The 22358-nt window shown below is 41.8% G+C and overlaps 1 protein-coding gene across 2 annotated transcripts in view; it reads left to right on the top strand.

Annotated features, from left to right (window-relative positions):
- The window catches only part of ACSS2 (acyl-CoA synthetase short chain family member 2), a 50213-nt gene that overhangs the window by 12169 nt on the left and 15686 nt on the right, over positions 1 to 22358 (top strand). Inside the window, exons 3-8 of one of the 2 annotated variants that reach the window (XM_079979226.1) lie at positions 11258 to 11349; positions 13009 to 13112; positions 13635 to 13707; positions 15601 to 15676; positions 16749 to 16863; positions 19080 to 19118. In XM_079979226.1, coding sequence (XP_079835352.1) covers positions 11258 to 11349; positions 13009 to 13112; positions 13635 to 13707; positions 15601 to 15676; positions 16749 to 16863; positions 19080 to 19118 — 499 coding nt within the window. The remainder of the gene's footprint in view (positions 1 to 11257; positions 11350 to 13008; positions 13113 to 13634; positions 13708 to 15600; positions 15677 to 16748; positions 16864 to 19079; positions 19119 to 22358) is intronic. The other variant, XM_079979227.1, reaches the window with a different exon arrangement.

Raw genomic sequence — 22358 nt, 5'->3', positions numbered from 1 at the left:
CACTGTGCAAAACTGAATTGCACTTATGAAGTGAAAATTATGTTTCTTAATGGTGGATATTTAACTCAGAATTTAAAAAGAAGGGACATTTTGATCTGCAGTGTGTTGTTTTAGCCATGTTCGTTTCCAGCATATTGAATGGATTGAGAATTCCCTAACCACATATGAACATCCATTTGCAAGAGGGTGCTTGGAGGAGTGGGAGAAAGCCACTTTGTTCTGCAGAACAATTCTGGGATCTTGGTCAGATGTGGAGGACTTCTGCACTCACGTTATAGAGCCATTTTGAAAGATTTCCTCTATGTTCCATCTGGGCTATGTGAGATGGTCTGTCTTGGGAAATATGCAAACTTCCAGCTACAATATGTTGCTTGTAGAGAAGTAAAATATTTTGCTTCTACTGGTGCTAAGTTCCTGCACAACTAATAGAACTGGACAGAATACATATGCATGAGTCCAACCTGATGGACAACTCTCTTATGCTGTTGTATACATTTTGGGAAAGAAACTGGGAGGGTTCTTGAAAAAGCTGTTTGCTCAACATCAGTGGCCTCGTTCAATATTATGCTGTAGAAAGTGGTCAATGAGGGTTGGCCAGAAAAACAGAGTGCAATTTGCTTAAAAGGTTCGGGCAGTTCTTTGGGACTGAAAACTGTCAGTGTCCCAGAATTGCTTTTAATTAAACATATGGTCTTATGTTGTGATGAACTGAATCTTAATGTAAAGGTGGTGAACATTAAATCACATGGGGAAGCAGTGGTGGCATATTGTTGCTAAAATTTTACCATAAGGAGGCTGTTTCATATTGTAAAAGTGTTGATGAGAAGTGGCATGCGATTGCACATAAAAAATGGCTGGTGACATGTGGCAGTCTTTGGAACTATGCTACGATGTGCTGCTGCATATTAAATGGCTTGCTTCTTGGAGCCCTCTCCTTGTGGTTGCATTTCAGATGGCTGCTGTGCCTGTTGTTTATTTTATTTCCTTTCACCAAATTTATATATCTCTTGATGCAATCATGTCAATCATTGGGGGCTCAGTTTTTGTCTATGCAACATATTATTATAATATTTATTTATATCCCACATTTTTCCCTGACAGAGACTCAAGGTGGCTTACAGATAAAATAGAAACAGCTAAAATAGGATTAAAAAATAATTAAAAAGCAGTTAAACATTATACAAACATACACGTGTGTGATCTATCAAAACATACAGAGACAACTTATCCTTTTCGCTACTTTTTTTTGCTAATGTATCATGTTAGTGGTTTTCAGCTTTCTGAGTCGTCCAACCCACCAACTTAGTTTCTCATTACATATTTGTAGAGCAGCTGTTTCTGTTGAGACCAACCTTGTGTCCCAATATTGAGTCTCAACCTGCCAGTTGAAGGTGCCATGCACTTGGGGGATTTTTTCTGCATTGTTACTCTGATGTTACTGAAAAATATACTGTATCTGGCAACTAGGAGTTTGCATTTTGTTTTTCCCTGCAATGCCTTGAGCCCCGGCCAGGATAGCAGGCAGGAGTGCACTAATGTTTAGGATAGTTTCCTAAACAAGTTTGTTTTCTCTGCTTGTTGTTGTTGTTTAGTCTTTTAGTCGTGTCCGACTCTTCATGACCCCATGGACCAGAGCACGCCAGGCACTCCTGTCTTCCATTGCCTCCCGCAGTTTGGTCAAACTCATGCTGGTAGCTTCGAGAACACTATCCAACCATTTCGTCCTCTGTCGTCCCCTTCTCCTTGTGCCCTCAATCTTTCCCAACATCAGGGTCTTTTCCAGGGAGTCTTCTTTTCTCATGATGTGGCCAAGTATTGGAGTCTCAGCTTCATGATCTGTCCTTCCAGTGAGCACTCAGGGCATTTTTCGTCTTAGTTTGGTTCCATGGGCATTTGTGTATTAAAATATGCCATTTATTCAAAACTAAAACATACTATGTAACACCCAGCAGATGGGCTGGCTAAACGTATGCACTGTCCTTGTTTAAGCTCCAGTGTTTTGGAAAATGGACAGATGAGCGGAATATGGACAGATGAGTCTTGCCATAGCCTCTGATTAAAAAGTAACGTGTGCTGGAATTTTTTTGCTGAAGTCCCAACAGGAAAACCCCCAAAACACTTTAGTATCAGATGCCATCTAAGGCTATTAGCAGGAGTGCCAGGGGATGGGGGAGTGCCATAATGCATGTTTTGCAATCCCTTGGTGTTTGGGCCAGTGCTGCCTCTTAGGCAGTTACATGTCATTGTGCAATGGTATCCTTTTCACACAATGTGGTTGGCAGTTCATAATGTTTAAACAACTGTTATTCTTCCTTGTTTAATTAAGTACAACTATAGGTATTTCTCAGTGACGCCTACGAGTTGATTTTTCCTGATTTTGGGACACACAGCTTGAATGGACTTGGTCTTGAGACTGACAGTGGAAACAGCATACTTGACTATTTTATTTGGTCTCTCACAGAAGATTTACGATGAAGTAGACCTTTACAGTTTGAGCTGGCTCCAGAGGCTGGTGAAAATGAGGGAACAGCCCTAGAGTGGTTTAACTCTTGGCTTATCTATGGAAAATTATATCATAGAATTGTAGACTTGGAAGGGACCTCAAGAGTCAATCAGTCCAACATCTTGCAATGCAGGAATACTGCCCATAGCCATGCCTGGGTCAATGCAGGAATACTGCCCATAGCCATGCCTGGGTCAATGCAGGAATACTGCCCATAGCCATCCCTGGGTAGACTTGAACAACTAACCTTCTGGTTAACAGACTGACCCACTGATCCACTGCACTAGCTGAGGGAGAGGATGTTTCAGATTCTGGGAAGCTAGCCTGTGGCATTTCCTCATCAAGTAATTCTCTTTACATTTTTGTTTAACATTGTGTAAGGCTGTTGGGATAAATTGTCCAGAGCTGTTAGTATGCTGGTGGTACCAGCTCTTTTTTTATAGTTTTCAACCAATTCTGAAGTACAAGTTTTGAACTCAGTTCTTAAAAGGATAAGCATTTCTGGGAAGGATATTGCCAAACGTGGGAACCACTGGAGAAAAAGCCTTATCTGAAGTCATCACCCACCTTACCATTCAAGGTGGTGGCACCTGAAGGACCTCTGAATATTACCTTACTGAATGAGCAGCCAATCAATGTAGGAGCCAGGTGGGTTACATGAATGCCCACTTCATGCAAATAACCAGCAGTGTCGATGCTGTGTAGAACTGGATTTGAATGTTGACAGATGTCTCTGCTAATCAAGATGTCTGTGTGCAGTGACTGACCGCATAACTTCCTCCATGTTGCCACAAACTATTTCTGTGTAATGGTGTTCACCACCTCATGGCCCTGGCCAGTATGTGTGGTGTGCATACAGATGCTTCTCTCTTTGGTGTTGCTGCCATGTGGCTTAGACTTCAGGTGACCTCTAGTCTGCCTGCTGTTTTATGTGGAGCAATCCTTCGTGTAGCAGTAGTCTGCATATATGGCTGAATGGTTTTGGCCAGAGTGTGTTTACAAGCTTACCTAGCAAAGTAAAACAGGTATAGATGTATTTGCTCAATGTATGGGAGGTGGTGTTCACCAAGTGTACATACTGAAGCAGTCTTATCTTCTCATAGTTACTCTTGCTAACTTGTGGAGCTTGTGCCAACTCAGAAATAGAAAACAGGTCTTTCTACCACAGCTGGATGGGAATGGACTTTCTCTCAAACACTTTTAGTAAAAAAAAATCCTTCCTTCAAAAGAGATGGCAATGTTTGCTGTGTTCCGAACATGTTTGTTTAATAGGCGTTTTTCTTTCTTTTTATTAAAGATACTGACTTCGTATTTATTAAAGATACTGACTTCGTATTTCTACAGTAATGTAGAACAAGAGCTTGAGTTCTGTTTATTTCATTACCGTCATATTTCACTGTTCTTCCATTACAAAACTCAGAGTAGCAAGCAGAGGGTTTTCAGATCAAAACCTATTTCATTGCAGCAAGGTTTCTGCATTGTGTACCTTTGGACCATGCTTTGTGGATGTGTAATGGGGGGTGGGGCGGGTAGTGTCCAAAAATATTTTGCAATTACTGAAGCAGGGTCCTAGTCTCCAGTGTCCTAGAACCACCCAATTGTCATGAAAGGGGAACTTTTTAGCCACCGAGAAAGAAGACTTCTCACCCTTTGTGCTGATTAGAGCTAGTTAGAGTGAAAGGTGATTCAGCCACTAAGAAATGGCTCCTAGGGTCACTCTGGAGAAGATGCATGAGAAGAACATTGAGGAGAAGTTCTGCGTCCTCCAAAGCTAAGCATGTGGTAATGCTGAAAACACAAGGTGTTTCAGTTATGTGAGAATGGTGTGCAACTTCTGTTATGTATAATGGAATTTCAAGGGGAACACACCTTAAGTCATGCCAAAATAAGATTTTGCAGTACTCAAAGTATTTTACCCATGCATATACACAGAAGATGGTTGAGATACCTGGAAGGCAACACATAATCATTGCAATGCATCCCTAATTATCATTACTGTATAATTATAAAATTGTATGGTTATTGTGTGATCTTAGAAGTGGGTGTGGCTATGAGAGGGCATGGCTAGGGCTGTCATGAAGGGACCCTGCATTTCTAAATTTCACCACTATGCTACTGATGCTTTGCAGCCAAGGCACTTGACCTGTGGCAGAGTGTACAAGTGGACCTCAAATTCTGCACACTGGCTGAGGAGTTGCAAAGTCATTGGTAGCTAAATGTTACACACCAAGCACATTAATAAAAAAAGCAGTACAACCAATAGTGTTCAGTTATATTCCTCTTACCTGCACTCTATGGTTGATCAGTGAGGATTCATTAAGCATTTATACCTCATTTGAGGGCACAGTATCAATATAAAATGGACAGCTTTATCCTAGGATATAATTCCATGTCAGTTCAACTTGTGACGGTTGTTATCTTGTCTGTTTTGACAGGCTTTGTATTTAGTGGATTCTGTTCCCTGCATAGTCACTTTCGCCTTTTCCCTTGAGGGAAAAGAGCATAGTGTTTATTTTAGTGTAGATGTTGTGAAAATTGTTTGGAAGGCTTGAAATCAAATATTTCCATCTTAGTTACTAATCCTATATATCTTGTTTCTCAGCTCTTAAAAAGTCAGGAGCTTGGCGTATGTGCTCAGAATAACTACTTCAGCAAGAGCCTGGAGTGTTGTTTCTTCCTGTATTTAATTTTGGCTTGCTAGCAGTGGTCCCCAAACATTTTGGGCCCTTGGGCACATTTAGAATTATGATAATGTGCCTTGGGCACCAGTTGCGAAATGGCTGCCAAGAGGGTATGGCATAGTACAAAATGGCTGCCATATCTATGAAAGTCGACATAGACAGGACCATAAAATTTTAGAGAGATGCAAAACTTCTAATAAATCCCCCCCCCCAGCATGTGACCAAATATGTTCCAGGAACTTTATTTTCCAAACATTAAATACATTAAACATTAAATACATATTACAGAATGTGTCCAATGCTGCTGCCAATACTGCTGTCACATTTGCCCAGCATACTTCGGCATGTACTATGGATCTTTCGCCTCCTCACCACTCCCAGTGTGGTGTAGTGGTTAAGAGCGGTGGACTTTTAATCTGGGGAACCGGGTTCGCATCTCCGCTCCTCCACATGCAGCTGCTGGGTGACCTTGGGCCAGTCACACTTCTCTGAAGTCTCTCAGCCTCACTCACCTCACAGAGTGTTTGTTGTGGGGGAGGAAGGGAAAGGAGATTGTTAGCCGCTTTTAGACTCCTTAAGGGGAGTAAAAGACTTGATATCAAGTCCAAACTCCTCCTCCTCCTCCTTCCCTTAAAGCCCCTGTACACCCTCAAAATCTGCACCAGAGGGTTGGGGAAACCCTGTGGAGCAGATTTTTGGGGTTTCTTGGTGAAAAGAAGGAAGTCCTATTCTGCAAGTGGAACCTGGTTTGTGCATCATTGGATACAATTCTAAGTCTTGTTGTGCTTCCAGTTGAAGAGTTACTCTTAAACTCGGGTATTGCATGAATATTCATGCAAAATCACAAATAAATATGTATTTAATGTTGGCCAGCTAGTAATCATACTATTTTATATATTTAAATATTTTATATCCTGTTCTTCAGTCAAAAAAGGCTTCCAGAGTGGCCATACAAATCATGAGAAAGAGGAGAGAAGGAAGGAAGGAAGGAAGGAAGGAAGGAAGGAAGGAAGGAAGGAAGGAAGTCCCTGCCCTCAAGTTTACAATATGAAAAGATATTATGGGAAATAAATGGATTGGAAAGGAAGAAGAAATAAGCATATGCAAACACAAATTCTTAATTACAAAATATGGAACAGAAAGAATAGAAAAGAGTAATGTTTGGGAAACACTCACTCAGATTAGTGTGGTGACGGGGGCTGAATGTCATCTGAAATGAGCAGAAAAGACTTGCCAAGAAGGCTGTTGTTTGAAGTCCAGGGAAAAGTCAAATCAGTCAACAAAGCTAAAAATAGCCCTGCAGAATGAACCCTCAGCCCAACACACACACACACACAAAATTTTAACAACAGACCCCAGACACAGGATCAGAATCCCCCTTGGCTTTTTAGTTCTCTGGAGAAACCGGCTCAGGTGTATGTGCACACAAACACATGCACACACACCTTTTTACTGCCAACGATGCATGAGGTGGCTGAGTGGACAGTTCTCCATCCATTTGCTTCCAGAGAGAGAGAGAGAGAGAGAGAGAAGGATGGAGAGAGTAAAAGCTAACCTCTGAGGCCTTGACTGCCCTTCAAACACACAAGCATGAGATGGCCGGCTGGACAAGAGATCAGAAAACATCACACCACACCCCTCCTCTACTTTGGAAAAAAGGGAAAAATACGCACACAAGAAAAAACACTCAGAAAAGGGAGAAATGGAAGAAGTGGCCTCAGTGGTCCAGAGTTTCCCCCACAACCCCCTAAGTTTAAGGCAGCTATTCTGGCAAGAAATAGACAAAGGTCAGCAGAATGCCATCCCTTTAGTTCTGCAAAAAGAAGAAAAATTAAAGCCTCACAAAAGAGGAAAAGTTGTAAAAGTGGTTTCTACAGTCCATAGCTCCCCAGCCAAGCACATGTGACTCCCAACAACTGCCACCCCCAATAAAACAAGGGGGGGGGGGGAAATCTATCAACCTACCTATATTCAGCCACTGGCACCGCTTGGTTTTTGGCAAAGTGTAACGCCTTTTTCTCCCCTGTACTTTTCCTGTCCAGAAGAGAAGGGAGAGGGTAGCTGCCACCCAGTCAGCATTAACTTTGGAAAAGGGGGAGCATGTTCAGTCTATATGTAGCACAGCAAAGAACTCTGAAGCCTGTGTTTCAGTGGCGGTGCTTTTCAATTGGTACTTTCATGGGTACCAAAGGGATTGTACACAGGTCAGTGTTTGAAATTCCCTGGGCATCAGGTGTGTTAGCGATTTGGCATGGCCAAATTTGAGACGTATGGTCACGATGTATGGCAACTGCGACTTGAAAGTAAAACTGCCGCAGCCCGAGTCACCTGGGTGCTGCTGCAGGCAGTGTGAGAGTAAAAAATGATGCCTTGCATGACTCACAAGTAAGATTGCTGTTAAAATTGCAAAATAAAAATTACAACTAGGCATTCTGTTGTGGTATATAGCTTATATACCTGCATTTCTAACACTGATGCAGGTGTAGTTCTGCCAACGGGTGCTGCATTGGCAGCGCCAGCCTGTAGAAATGAAATGTGTGTATGAAGTGGTGTTTACATGAAAAAGTGGAGTTTATCTTGGTTGTTGGGCTTCTAGAAGCCCAATTTCTCCAAGCCACTTTTGCACATTTTGTTATTTCTTTGGGTTTTTTCTTTCACTTTTATTCCCTCGAATTACTTACTTGTTGGGGAGACTATTTCCCTTTACTTTTTCCTTGTTACTAAATTCCTTTTAACTTTGAAAATTGAGAATATTATATAAAACATCCACATCAATATTTATAGGAATGTCAGCACATTTTTGAGAGAAACTGTCTTTTACAAGAGCATGAAAGAAAACGTGCTTTTTGAGATGTTCAATACAAAGAGCTTTTTGAAGTTTACAAACTAATTTTCAGAGTGTGTTTACCATATGCCATACTGTCTTGAACATCAGAATGTGGAAGAAACGGCCCTCTTTCTGGTCTAGCTTTCAGTGCTGAATAAAGGTTAGTTGATATGTAAGGGTTAGGGTTTTGTTTTGTTTTTTGTATCTTCTGAACAAATAGCTGATGGCAATACTAGACAATACTCAAGTAAGAAGGCCAGAAAGTGACTGAATTTTCAGTAGAGACATGCCTAAAGGTTTTGCTAAAGATGATATGAAGCAAGACATCCTTTTCTACATCCATGGCATTATTGGTGGAAGTCATTTATTTATTTTTTTAAAAAAAGATTTTATTTCAGTTTGTTCTATTTTCTGAAAGCAAAGGCACTGGATTTTTTGTTTTATTAGTATCCACAATTTCTAACATCTTGTTGCATTTTTATACATGTAGGACTAAGGAAGTATCTCTTTTTGTAATGTGGGCATGACCCATTCTGTTATGTGTGGGGCTTTTGGGGCTGTGTGGGGGTATTTAATATATTGTATTATAGCAGAGAGATCTGTGAATAGCTTGTTAGCGTTGTTTGGTGAGCAACATCCTAACAATCACCTTATTGATGAAATGCAAAATTGCTGCTTCTTTCTGTGAACTAGCAAGGAAAATTCATACTGGGGAAAATTCTGTTTCAATATTCTTTTCTGCCCATTTAGCTTGTTGGTCTTTACATTGATTTGGCTCTCTACAGAGGACAGGGTGGAACCCCCTTCTCCCTGTCTGATTTGCTAGGCTGGACTCAGCTCATCTTACACCATCAGCCCTCACCCTAGCTGTGAGCAAATAGGTTCTTAGCAGTGTATGTGCCCAGGGGAGGGAATGGGTGTGCAATGTGTTGCAGTTGCATTGTGTAAGAGAACATAAATTAAACATGAAACCATTTCATGCTTCAAATGGGGGCTCGGGTTATTGTGGAATATTCTAGCCGCCACTGCAGTCAAATAAGCTGTGACTTGAGGATCTTTGGGGTTTTAACATGTGACGTCTAACCCATTTGCCCTTTTGACAAGGGAGAACAGAGTGACGCCTTACTGGGAGCGGGGAGAGTAAGACGTGCCAAATCTTTTATTCATCGTGTGCCACATTCTTGTGCAACAGATAGGTATAGAGAAGGAGTGGCAAGCCAGTCTGCTCCAGATGTTGTTGGACTTCCATCAGCCAGCCAGCATGCCCAGTGGATGATGGGAGTTGTAGTCTAGCCACATATGAAGGACAACAGGTTCCCTGCCGCTGGCCTAGAGGCCTCAGGTAAAGGTTCTTAGTTACATTGTGGTCTTGAGCTATGCCCTTTAGTATTTAGATAATTTATATTACATATTTGATTACGTCCAGGGTCTCTGTACCTCTGGGGCAGGGGAGATTGAGGATTTTCCCTTCTTTGCCATTAAGAGTCCACTTCATCTGCTGTCTCCACTTTTGTATTTAAAAAGTAAGTTTAAGCATGTCAGTTAAGGGCACGTTCTAAGCAGAAAAGACCCACAAGAGGATGGTAACTTTGGTGGTTGAGCTACCCTCTCTCTAGCTTCATGGCTGGGAAAGAGGCTGTGGGTTGTTTAGCAGCTACAAGTTAAGGTGTCTGGAGGTGTTTTAGAAATATCTAGAGATACAGACTAGTAGTGGATCTCTAGTATTTCAGGCAGGGATCTCTTCCATCCCTACCTGGAGATGACAGGGATTGAAATTAGGACCTTCTACATGCGATGAAACAGATGATCTGCCACTGAGCTGCTGACCTTCCCTATATTTCTCAAGCCATTGAGAGCCAAAACAGCATGCATCTCAACACCCCCATCCTTGACAGTCTTTCCTGCTCTATATCAGGAAAGGTGGGCAGAGGAAGACTGGACATAGATGGAAGGTGTTCAGAGCAGTAGGGGTCCCCAACTGGTCACTCTCCTCACTAGCCTTTCCTTCTGGAAAGGTGAGGGCAGGGGGAGGTTTTGGTGGTGGTGCTAGAAAGTGTTCAGCACCCAATCTAGCATGCTGCCCTTGTACCAGCACCAAATATTTGCTGTTTCTGTCATTGCCCAAATCTGGCACTTAATGCTGGTGCCTAAAATTTTGAATCTTGTGCTTAGGAATTTGAAAAAAAAATGTTTTCCCAAATGCCAGCTGTTGTGCTTTCACCTGGCTGAAGGCAACTGAGAGTTGGCTCACATGAGCTGCAGCTGACAATGTTAGAGCCAGTTTGAATGCTGAGGGACAGGGAAGTCAAATCTAGAAGTGTGATGGCGAAACCTTAGGCATGTCACTTGGCCATGAGCAAAAAGTAGGTTTATGGGACCTTTTTTCACTCTGAGGGCCAGAGCAGAAACTTACCTTCACTCATGTGGGCAATTTTTTTATATATAGTTGCATGAGGCTCCCTGCCTGATATCACAATGGCATTGGCTGTCAGCTTCAAAAAAAGCTCTGTCAGTGTTGATCGGTGCAGTTGGTGATCCTGCTTGCTAAGTAACAGTTAGGAATGCAGTTTAAGCTCCTAATTGTCCTTTTCGAACCATGTCATTACCTGCCCCACACCTGATGCAACACCTGATGTCAAGTGTGGGGCAGATGGGTATTGTTTGGAGGAAATGGCTTTGTGGGCTAAAATTAGGCCTGTAGGCTGGAGGTTCCCAACCACTGGTGAAAAGGGTTCTGTGATCTGCCAACAGCCAGACTAATTACAGTCATTAACCTATCTTCATTAAGAATGATACTATCTTAGCTTAATAAGTTGAGACATGAATGGGCCTTGGCAGTGGGTGTACAACCCCTTCGCTCATTCCTGTATAGTAGGAAAAACCCCCCAACCCCCAATTTTAATAAGTCTGCATAACATATAGATTACAGGAAAAAAAATGTCTTCTGGGAGACAATCAAACCAAGAAGTCTTCAATTAACTCGAGTTTTTCATTATATCTGAACTGGGAAACCATGGCTAACAGCTTTAGGTGCCCACTTGTCTTTTCGGTGTCTTCTGCTGTATTTTTCTAGAAGGCTAGAAATATGACAAGATAAGGAATTTACCTATCACACTTTCTGCAGGTTTTGTCCTTTGTGCCCCTTTGAGAAATGTGGGTGAGCTATATTTGCTGTTCAGACTGTGCAGTCATAGTTTGTCATTGAGTGTCTGTGTTCATAACTGATCCTTTTTTTCCCCCTTGTAGGGAGGGGAATGAACCAGGGGAGTCCATGACGATCACGTACAGTGAATTGCTGAGTAAAGTCTGCCAGTTTGCCAATGTTCTTCAGGAGCAAGGTATCGGACTCTGCGGGAGTCTGCAAATTTGCTTGCCTCAGAAAGCATCCTTCCTTTCTCTGATGAGTGTAACAGGTCTTGCCATCCAAGCCTGAAATTGGGGAAGAAGTTGTGGGATTTTTTTTTTTACAGTTGTGCTGCACCTCCCAAGTGCAGAGCAATGCAGATCAGGCTGCACTTTCATTTTGAGCTGAGAGGGGGGATTTCATTTGATATCATGCTGCAGCTTATAGGATTGCTTCAGAAGTATAATACGAAGGTCAAGACCCCACCTCTCCTCCACAACTTGGTAGAAGGGCAGAATTGTGATGATAAATGCTGGAAATGGATTACAGATGTGTGCTAAACTAACTTGATCTTTGTGACTCTTAAAACAAAACAGCTTTGTAATAATTTGTACAAAGAAGGACACACACACACACATACTTGCAGTATATTTTTATATTAAATATAAAACTGCACCACATCCATCCCAACATTGTTTCTGAGCAGAAGCATCTGTTCCTTCCAAACTGGGGCTTAAACAGAATTTTTGTTAAAATGTACTCTGATAAGATTATCTGCAACTTTGCATATTCAGGTTTGTAAATTATTATTATTTGATTCTGTATATTTGTATGTTTAACCATCTTTGCAATACTTTTTAATCAATGTCCTCTTGCTCGCCCTTCTGATTTTGCATACCTCCATTGATATGTCTTATTTTATACAGATGTGGCATAATGTTTATGTACAGAACATGAAGAAATATAATTTATTATGCAGGGCAGAAACCAATGCTAGCAACAAATGTAAAATATGCGGAATATATGGATAGGTATCAGTGAAAGCACCAATGATTGTTCTTATTTGTTTGCTTGTTTTTATCGGACAAACATAGTGACATGTGGCTCGTGAATTTGTGGCAAGGTGTGGTCAAATAAAGTTTTATCCAGCTTTAAAAAACAAATATCAGGTGATTGAAGGAATGTTGCCAGTAGTATCAATGGCTGGAACTACAAAATAGAATGCTGTTAATATAAAGTTATCTTTTTCAAAGGAAAGTAAAATGTAACAAATGTTTGCATATGACATTTCATATTAGATACATCTGACCAGCAAGAGAACCCTTTGGTATATTTATATTCTAAAATGTTTAAATAGAAGCATATCCTACCTAGCCTTAGAAACTTCTAAATACAAAATGGTGACTTGGTTCCACTGAAGAGATAGTTGCACTTTTTACTGGGGCTGTTGCGAGAATTTAACTTGTTAGTGTTTTGCAAAGCAACATGGAAATGAAGGATCAGTGTGCTTCCTCTTCTTGGCTGTGGCTTGAAGAAAACATATTAACAGCATTTTATTCTGTAGTGCCATCCCTTGATACCACTGGCAACGTCTTCGAAGCAAATATGCCCTTCTAAATTCAGCCACAAATATGCTTCTCTTTCATTGGTAACCCCAGGGCAGATCCCATGATCCCAAGTCCCGCCCCCCCCCCCAAGTTTTGTTTGTCATGCATACACTTCTGATCTTTCAGGAATTGTATGCTTGTGTTTTTGAGCCTCCTGACTTCTCTGTTTTTTCCAGCTTTGTTCTTTCTCTTGGAATACACAGTGGCTGAATGGCAAAACCAGTGTCCGCTGTCTGGCATGAGAAACATCTCTTTCTCTTTCACAGGCATAAAGAAAGGAGACAGAGTTTCTATCTACATGCCAATGATCATTGAGCTGGTGGTAGCCATGCTAGCCTGTGCCAGAATTGGAGCAGTTCATTCCATTGTGGTAGGAAGGAGCAATTACTTCTGGTGTGATTTCTGTTCTTGTGCAGCACTGGCTGCAGATTGAAATGAACAGTGCTTGTAGCAGATAGCAACCCGAATTAAGCTAACTTTGTGTCCCTGAACTGGGTTTTTTTTTTGGGGGGGGGGTGGAATCTTGTTTTCCAGTTTAAGGATTTTTAAGCTTAGGTTTCTAGAGAATATTTTCCATGTTGACATTTGCCACCCCACTCCCTGAGCATTGCAGAGGATTCTGCAGAGCGTTCCAAGGCATGGTCTGTACATGTGGGGGTGTCAGCAAAGCTGCACATTGCAGAAGACTGGTAGCCATGGGCAAACTATATTTCAATGAAATATATATGCAATTCTCTTTGGAAAAAAAACCTTGGTAATTATCCAAGGAACTCTAGAGCACTCTAGAATAGCTTTTTGGAAAAGTTATGGCGCTAATATATTGTAAAAGTGCCATTTGTTGAGTCCCTGTTCACAATTGCAAGTGTGATTAACCGTGTGTTCTTGTTTTTAGTTTGCAGGTTTCTCGGCAGAATCTCTCTGTGAAAGGATCCTTGATTCCCACTGCTCACTTCTCATCACTGCAGGTAAAACAGTTCTCTTCTAAACTGCAGGGCCCTTAATCTTATCAGAATACTTTGCAAACAAGATTGACCTTTTAATGAAAAAACCCCATGTTCGGCCAACTTTTTATGCTCTTCCTCTTACTAGGAAGGAGCTATTACTGGGTTGAACTGCAGTCCAGGGATATGTTTTGTCAGGGCACAAGCTGTGGGCAATAGATCCGTTTCCTGATAAGGTGGAGTTTCATTATCGAAAAGCATCCTTCCACTTTGTTTGATGGTTTCTGTTGCTACAAGTGGTTTCAAAAATTGTGTCAGATTTCCTGGATGCAGTTCTGGATATAGTTTTTAAGCTGCAATCCTATGCAGCTGCCTAGGGAAAAACCCCGCTGAAAAGAGTGGGAGAATTCTAACTAGATATATGCATGGGATTGCATTCTTAGTTCATGATTTGACATTCAGTTTGGCTTTCCATGCCAGATAAATAAAAATAAAGGAATTTCCACATTCTGAAAGCATGCATTAACTTAACAGTTCAAACTGTTTCTGTTTAATTTTGTAACACAATAAATCAAGATCTCCAAGATCTGTATATTAGTCTCCTGCCACTTGCTACATCATGTCGAACTAAAACAGGGGAAAGTCCTGTAAAATCTTCTTCCTTCTAATTGTTCCCCATAGAACACTTCCAAGATTATTGCTCACTGTAAACATACAAGGTTGGCCCTACCATTATACAGAGTGATGTAACCACCTCAGGAGGAGCATCAACCCCTCACCCAGCCATTCTTGTGGAGCTCTCCAACCATCTCCATTCAGTTGGAGGGCAGAGCTGTGTGTGGCACACAGCCTGTCCTGCACCCTGTAAAGTGGCCTGCTGTTCTTGGGTGAAATGGTGGGCACTGTCCTGTTGCAAATATTTAAGTAAGATTGAGCTGCCAGTCCAGTTGAATGGGAGTGCCATCTTGTCCTTTGCAGCAAAATGTGCTGGGCAGGCACTGAAACCTGAGGCCCTTTCAGTAAGGTAGGTTTCATTTATTACATAAAGCAGGGATGGAAAGCCTGCAGTTGAAGTGCAACTCTCAGCATTGCACATTTGTGGAGAAAGCTATCAAGGGCTACCAGCCATGATGGCTGTGCTCTAGCTCCACAGTCAGAGGCAGCAAGTCTTCCTAATACTGATTTCTGGAACCCACAGAAGGAGAGAATGCTCTTGTGCTCATGTTCTGTTTTTGGGTTTCTCACAGGCATCTGCTTGGCCACTGTGAGAACAGGAAGCTGGACTAGATGGGCCATTGGTCTGATCCAGCAAGCTATATTCTTTTTCTTCTTCTTTTTAGATTTTCCGTTTTGCAATTACATCATTTTCCATTCTTATACAGTAGTTCTTTTTTAGACTCCCCACCCGGCACTCCATGACAGTTCTTTGTACATCTTGCTTAGCTGCATATACATTAATTCATTCACCTTATTTTTCCCATTGACATAACTTTTATATTATCAACTGTTGGTTGGTTTGGTATCCCAAACCTGGAATTTATATTTGAGATCATTTTTTTGTAAATAATCCCCTAAATACTCCCACTCACTTCTCATCTGTTTATCATCTTGATTTCTTATTCTAGATGCCATACTTGCAAGCCAGTAGGCTATTCTTATATTCTTATGTCACTGACCATGCTGGCTGGACTTGATAGGAGAGGGAATCCCACAACATATGGAGGGTCACAGACTTCAAATCCTTACCAGAGAGGCCTCTACTGTGACCATGATTGGTCTTCACTTTAGCAAACTTTCTCTTAATTCCATTGTTTCCATCCTTTCCTTTAAACCAAGCTGTCCCTTTCTTCTTGTGACCTTCAAGTGCTTGCAGGCTGTTCTGGTGAGCCAGTTTAATGATTTGCTTACTCTTTGTAGATGCCTTTTATAGAGGTGATAAGCTGATTAACCTGAAGCAGATAGCAGATGATGCCTTGCAGAAATGTAAAGACAAGTAAGTCAGACTCCCTTTGAAAGTATTTGTTTCTTTGTGAATGTGAACGCATGCAGTTGTGGTCTTAAACACTATAGCATCCCTGGCACAGAGGTGTGGATAGAAATAAAGCTGGGGAAATTATGTGCCGTGTAAATACACTCCTTTTGAAAGATGCTCACTCTGTCCACCCCACAACATTTTGTTTAGAACTATAATAACCTTTCTTGTAAGCATTTGTTCTCCCCTATCTGGTTAACTACTTCTGAAATGGAAGTTGCTGACTTTCCAGCACAAAATATTTGTCAACAATTAATTAGGGCAGGAAGTCAAAACATATCCCCACTTGAACAACTCAGTTCAGACATTATCAAGCCATGGGTACAAAAGCTTACCTATGGTTAAATGTTGTGTCTGAACTGACAAACCATTGTTTGCATACAAAAGTTAGACATTCTGTTAGACACCCCTTGCTTTTTCCTGTAAGACCTATTGCAGTCGTTAAGAGTCGTCAGCAGGCTCTTCACAGCTATCTGCCAATCACCCAATCCCACCACCCTTTTGAGTAATACCCCTCCCCACCTTCTCACTATATAGAAGGGTCTGGTGACTTCTGTTTCAGTGTATCTGAAGAAGTGTGCATGCACACGAAAGCTCATACCAAGAACTCACTTAGTTGGTCTTTAAGGTGCTACTGGAAGGAATTTTTTTATTTTGTTTGGAAGAGTGTTTGGAACCTATGGTTTAGCACAGGGGTGGGGGTCTTTTTTGACTGTTTGACTAGATTTTTATCAGTTCTACTTATGACATCATGATGACATAATGATGACATAATGATGACATCATGATGACACCATGATGACACCATGATGACACCAGATGACTGATAGGAAAGTGGTTTTTCCATCCAATGAAGTAGCACCCCACAGTAAAGAGTGCTTAGCAATTTAGTGGTAGAACTTGGTTGATCAATATAATTTATCCAGCCAGTTCAAACTTGTTCAAGCAAATGACCTAGACTCTCTTCTTGGAATTTTTGTGTTTTCCATTAAAATAGCTTGGGCTCGTGACTTCATCTTCCCTCTCCTTGTAGGGATGCCCCTCTGCGAAGGTGCATTGTGGTCAAGCATTTAGGAAGGGAAGAACTGGTGCTGGATGGGCCAAGCAGCAAGTCTCCACCTCTCAAGAGAATCTGCCAGAGTGTGCAGGTGAGTTTCCTGTTGTAAATGGGTGAAGGACCTGTTTAAGGGCTTGAGCAGCTTTTCCTTATTTGAGAGAGATGATGGCATGTTTCTAATTATTCTGCCATCGGGAGTTAAGATTTGTTTTGCTCCTGGTGCATCTGCCTGCATTGTAGAGAACTAGGCAGAACTGTTTAGCATTGCCAGGAAGAAATGCTGTTTTCTCCCAAATAGCCCTTGCCTTGCAATTGAGATTGTTATGTGCGATATGGCTGTATAACAATCATACCCACTCACTGGATAGTGCCTGTGATATCGTTGCCGCCGAAGATTTGTGCTTTTAAAAGTTTACTTTCCTGGGCAAGCTTCACTACTGGATCATGAGACTTATCATCACGTCCTTCAGCAGAAAACAGAAAAATGGAGCAAAGTTACACTTCTTCCTTGCTCTTCCCCACCCCCAGTGTCCTGCCATTCTAGAAAAGTTTATTCTTTAAAACTTTTATGGTGCTAAAAGACATATGGGCCTTTTCTCACTTACATAGCAAAATTAAGTTACTTCCACCACAGATAGAAATCTAAAAGCTAACATGTGTTTAGTCCATGATACAATTAAAGGCCTGAAAACAGGACATTATTGTGTGCATATTTTCTTTAAACTTGAAGCATAAAGTTGTTCTTTGTGAGAGCAGCAAGCACACTAACAGAGTCACCTATGCAATGAAATAAGCTGTAGGTGGGCTTCTCACCATGCTCTTGAACTAGGTTTAGATTGGACCAGGGCTTTTTTTCTGTGAAATTTATCAATGCTTGCAGTATGCAAGCTGTATTTACAATCAGAATATGGATGGGAATCACAGGTATTTCCATTACAGTAAGAGTGCAGAATCTATGCCCCTCCAAAGGTTTCTGGGCTGCAGCTCCCATAATCCCTGACCATTGACCATGCTGGCTGGGACTGATGGTAGCAATAGTCCAACAATATCTGGAGGGCAACAAGTTCTTCATCTTGCACTACAGCAAGGTTACCTGTCTTTCTGTTATGTTTGTATGGATTCCTGCAAAAAAAGAGGAACTAATTTGAGCATAACTCTGAGATAGTTCCTGCTTTTACTGTTGGTTTATGATCTGGGAAACCCTCAGGTTGCAAATCCATTGGCACAGTAACATTATCCCTTGCCATGCAAACTTCCCAGAGCACTTCACTGTTGCTTGGACCCATCCCACTTATCTTACAAATAAGTTGTAACCCAATGTCCACCTTGCCTTCTACAAACTAATCAGTTTATCTTTCCACTACCCTCCGCAGCTCTTGTGCTGTTCCTGTAAACACCCAGTGCTAACTAGATTCCTTTATCACAGCACCAGGGGAAATAAGAAGGAATAATATTTTCTGGATAGCTTCTGTAAGTGCAGAGGTTTCCGGTGCCAGGTTTCTGTGCTGGAGATACTTCAACTTAGCCACAATCCTGTTGGAGAGCCAAGTGAACCTTCTCTAGAGGCTATTCTGTATTACAATATATTGTAATGCCCAGTGTGAACAGTGCTTGGAATTGAGGTTATGTGGTTCTGCCCTTGGTTCTGGTCCAGAAGCTTCAGCTATTTCAGAAACCTGCATCCAGACTAGCAATGGAACAAACTACTGCCAGTATATGGGCAGTGAATACTTTGTTCACATTGTTTGATGAGCAATGTATTAACAATGGCTGCATTGATGAAAGTTGCTTCTTTTTTAGTGAACTAGCAAGGACACGTCATACTAGGGCAAATCCTGTTCTGCCCCCTTTTTATACCTGTTCAGCTTCTTGGTCTTCACATTGATCTGGCTCTCTGCAGAGCACTGAGTGAAACCCATTTCTCTTTGGCTGTTTTGCATTAGTTCATTACAAGCCTATTGCAGGTGCCCCTTTTGTGTTACCTTAGCAGTATAAGAACTGCTTTTCCATGGCTTCATCCTGCATTGGAAAGCACAGGCTAGAGGACCAGCCTGGGCTCTTGTATGCAGGAAGAAAAGCTCTGAAATGGAAACAGCCAAGAAGCATTGTCAGGGATTGACCCGTTGCCTGAGCCCATGCTTTGCAGCTCATCTTTAGCGTCCAAGAAGATGCGCTTCTGCAGCCATGATGTGCACCCTCTCAGCTGCATCATGTCTTTCCTTGCCAGCATGGTATTTTAAAAGGTATAGGCGCCCTAGCACAACTCTTCCACTTCTCAAATCTTATATCTTTGTAAATTTTTAACAGGAAAAAAAGACTGAGAGCTCAAAGAGAGTCCATCCCAAGGTATTTACTGTGTAGCAGAAGCTTTCTCTCGGCACCCCTCTGTTCTGCTTTCCCTTTCCAGCACTCCTCCTCACTTACCTGCTCTCACTCTCACTGCACGGCACAGTGTGGCCTCCTAACCCCACTTCCATCAGTTGCATGTTAGTCATAGACATCACTGTCCCAAGGGTTGGAAGGGAGCGTTGCGATACATGCCATGGCCTGGGATTGTTTGGGAGGGACAGTGACTCTGTTGTAGTTCTAACACTTTCTTAGTATCTCCTTGTATATGCACATGAAACGTAAAAGGGATTTTACACAAAACCAACAGAAAATGTCAAGGGGTGGTGGAGGAATGCGGGTCCTTGTGATGTCTCTTAGGAAATAAGCACAGCTGGGGTCCTGAAACGGGGTTACATGATGCACAGCATGTTCACACACTGAATGGCTTGGTGCAGCTTCCAGGAGTTCTGTGCTCAGACCCCATTTCTTCACCTTAAAGCAGCTCTATGGGCTTGTGAAGTAGCCCATCTCATGCTTCCAGCCTGGCAGCTGAGCCAGCTCTGCTTCCACCAGCATTGTACCAAATGATTACTATTGTATGTAACAGGCGGAGATGTGGCTCTTGCCTTTGTTGTACTCTTTTCCCTTCTTAGCTGGCTTAATCCGATCAAAATGGTTGCTCCTCTGCAACAAGGTTGTGTTGAAAAACGATTCTACAAGAACGAAGATTTTGCCACCAGCTTTCCTGTACAAGGAGATTTCTGTTACTAATCCTTGATTAGTAATTCTATTACTAGTAATTTCTTGATATTATTTTCCAGAGGTTTTGTCTTTTCTGGGAATTGGCTTGTTGCTTGATATTTGGAAAGTGAGCATGGTTTTGTGTAACCTTCATGCTTAACTTAACTGCTGTGTACTCTTCTCAAGCTGTAAGCATTCCAAGCAAGGATTTGGATACAGTCTTTGAGCGGAGAATGATAGAGCGCATACAGGCTCCAGAAGGTGTAGCCTCTAGGCAAAGGCAGTGTGATGCAGATACTCCTCAATATGCACCTAGCACTCTATCCATTAGTATATGCAGCAGTGACAGTTACTACTGATTGCCACCACATCACCAGTGCAAGGTTCTGCTGGTCAGCAGCGTGTGCCCCACAGACTGAGCATCATGCTTTGAACAAACAGCCCCTGCCAAACACCCTACCAACTGTGCAAGCTCTAGGCCAGCTGCCCCCACACCAGGTGGACGGTGAGTTGGATGCAGACTGACAGCATAGACATGTGACTACATTTTGCATTCTGAGCTTGCACCCTTGCCCTGGGCAGTTTTCCTGCTTACATATCATAGCATTACACTGAAAGACTTGTATTGAAAACTTGCTCAGTATTTTTTTTTCAGTAGACTTCAATACATGCTGCAAGACACACTGGTGCTGTATCAGCTTTTAATATTAACCTTTCATCACTGTTCTTCACAGGGAAGGAGATTATTCAAAAATTGCAACTCACATGTTCTTTTGTTAAAAGTGTAGGGGGGAAAAGCTTAGCTATACAGGTAAGCTGCTGCTTTTTCTGAAAGGTGGCTTTATGGCTCCTTTCCAAAAATTTACCAGCTTTGGCACTGCACGTTAGGCTGTGCAAAGGGGGGGTGAGAGTCCTATAGAAATTTGCATGAGGATATCCTGTTCCTGGTAGCACAAATACTGTTACGCCTTACGCAAACTTTCCACAACAGCCTTTTGACTGTGTTTCTCTTCCCCACCTCACCACCCATCAGCTCCCTAGACTGGGATTTTCAAAGATTTTTAAAAATTCAATGAAAATTGGGTACACGACACTGTATTTGTTTCATTTCAACAAGAATGCTTGTTTCACCTAATCACTCTTTAAAACTATTTTGTATTGACTTGTTTTGTTTGCTCAAGCCAACTTCAAAGTGGGGTTTGCAATATTGGCTTTGTACTGAAATCATCTTATAGTTAAGCCTGATGTAACCAGGCGAGGAGCTATGTAGCAGTTTCAGCTTACATGATACACACTCAAGAATCCAGACTCACTGTTCTATAAGCATTGCCTTTGCATTAATACCTACTAGGGTGCACTGTTGTCATGAGAGAACGGATAGTGTGCTATAGAGGATATATTCATTAAAAATAAGAGAATTCTGTGAGCCCAAAGCACTCGCCCACATGGAGGCTACCTGCTGCACCTCTACAAGCATACTGCTCCAGCCTTGTCTACTTCCAATCAGCTTCTGCTGGGGCAGTTAATTCTGCTGTTTCTTCATATTGGGTGCAATTGAATGATCCAGTTGTGCCCAGTGTAGCTTAAAATGCTTGAAATGGCCCCCTTCCATTGAGAAGGGGAAACTTGCAGCAGCAAAACATAAAGAAACATGGTGAGGGCTCCTCTGGAGTGGGTAATGCTCATAGTTTTAAAAATGCTCCACTTCACCTGTCAGCTTAGGAAACACTAGTTTGATGTTTACATTTTGCCCACCAATGGTGGGTTGCTGAGCTGTTCGTTGTAATGATATTTCTGCTTAGCTCATTGGGAGCTGTTCTCCAACCATCTTCATCTGGAACACCAAATAGAGGTTCTTTTGGAAGTTAGGTCCCATATAAATAAATGACACTTCATCCACAGTAATACTTTTAGCACCAGAATATGGATATGTATAGTTTCTCCATAACTTAAATGTTTTTTAATGTATCCATCCAGGTAGCAAGGTGTAACTAGGAAGGAGTTAATGATGAGATTGCTGATAGACAGACACTTAGACCTGTGCTGAGAATAAATGGCTGCAGGCCATTGGGCTTCTCAAAGGCCTGAAGCCAGGGCTGGTGAATGATGGCCCCCTAGATTTTGGATTACAACCGCCTTCAGTCCCAGCCAGCATCGTCAGGGATAATGGGAGCTGTAGTCCAGCAGTGTCTAGAGAACTTCATGTTGCTCTCCTTAGTATGGATGTATAATAACCGTGCTTCACTTACATAAAGAGAACATATAAAATGGCTCTGTGCATGTGTATTAAATGCCGGAACTCCTGGTGTATTTGCTGCATGCCACCTTAGTGTGATATTTATAATTATCCCTTTGCCATTAACTCCCTAAGTGGCTCTTCCAAATCATTGCGTCTCAGAATCATAGCCCCTCTGGGGATCATAACACCAACCTACTTTATTTGGGGATTTATTATTTATGTACTAATTTTTATTTTTAAAAAACATATTTATGTTCCTCCTCTCCATCACAATTGCC

This window comes from Podarcis cretensis (assembly GCF_951804945.1).
Source record: "Podarcis cretensis genome assembly, chromosome: 6".
In the NCBI taxonomy this organism is placed as follows: domain Eukaryota; kingdom Metazoa; phylum Chordata; class Lepidosauria; order Squamata; family Lacertidae; genus Podarcis; species Podarcis cretensis.
This window is presented reverse-complemented; position numbering and strand designations above follow the sequence as displayed.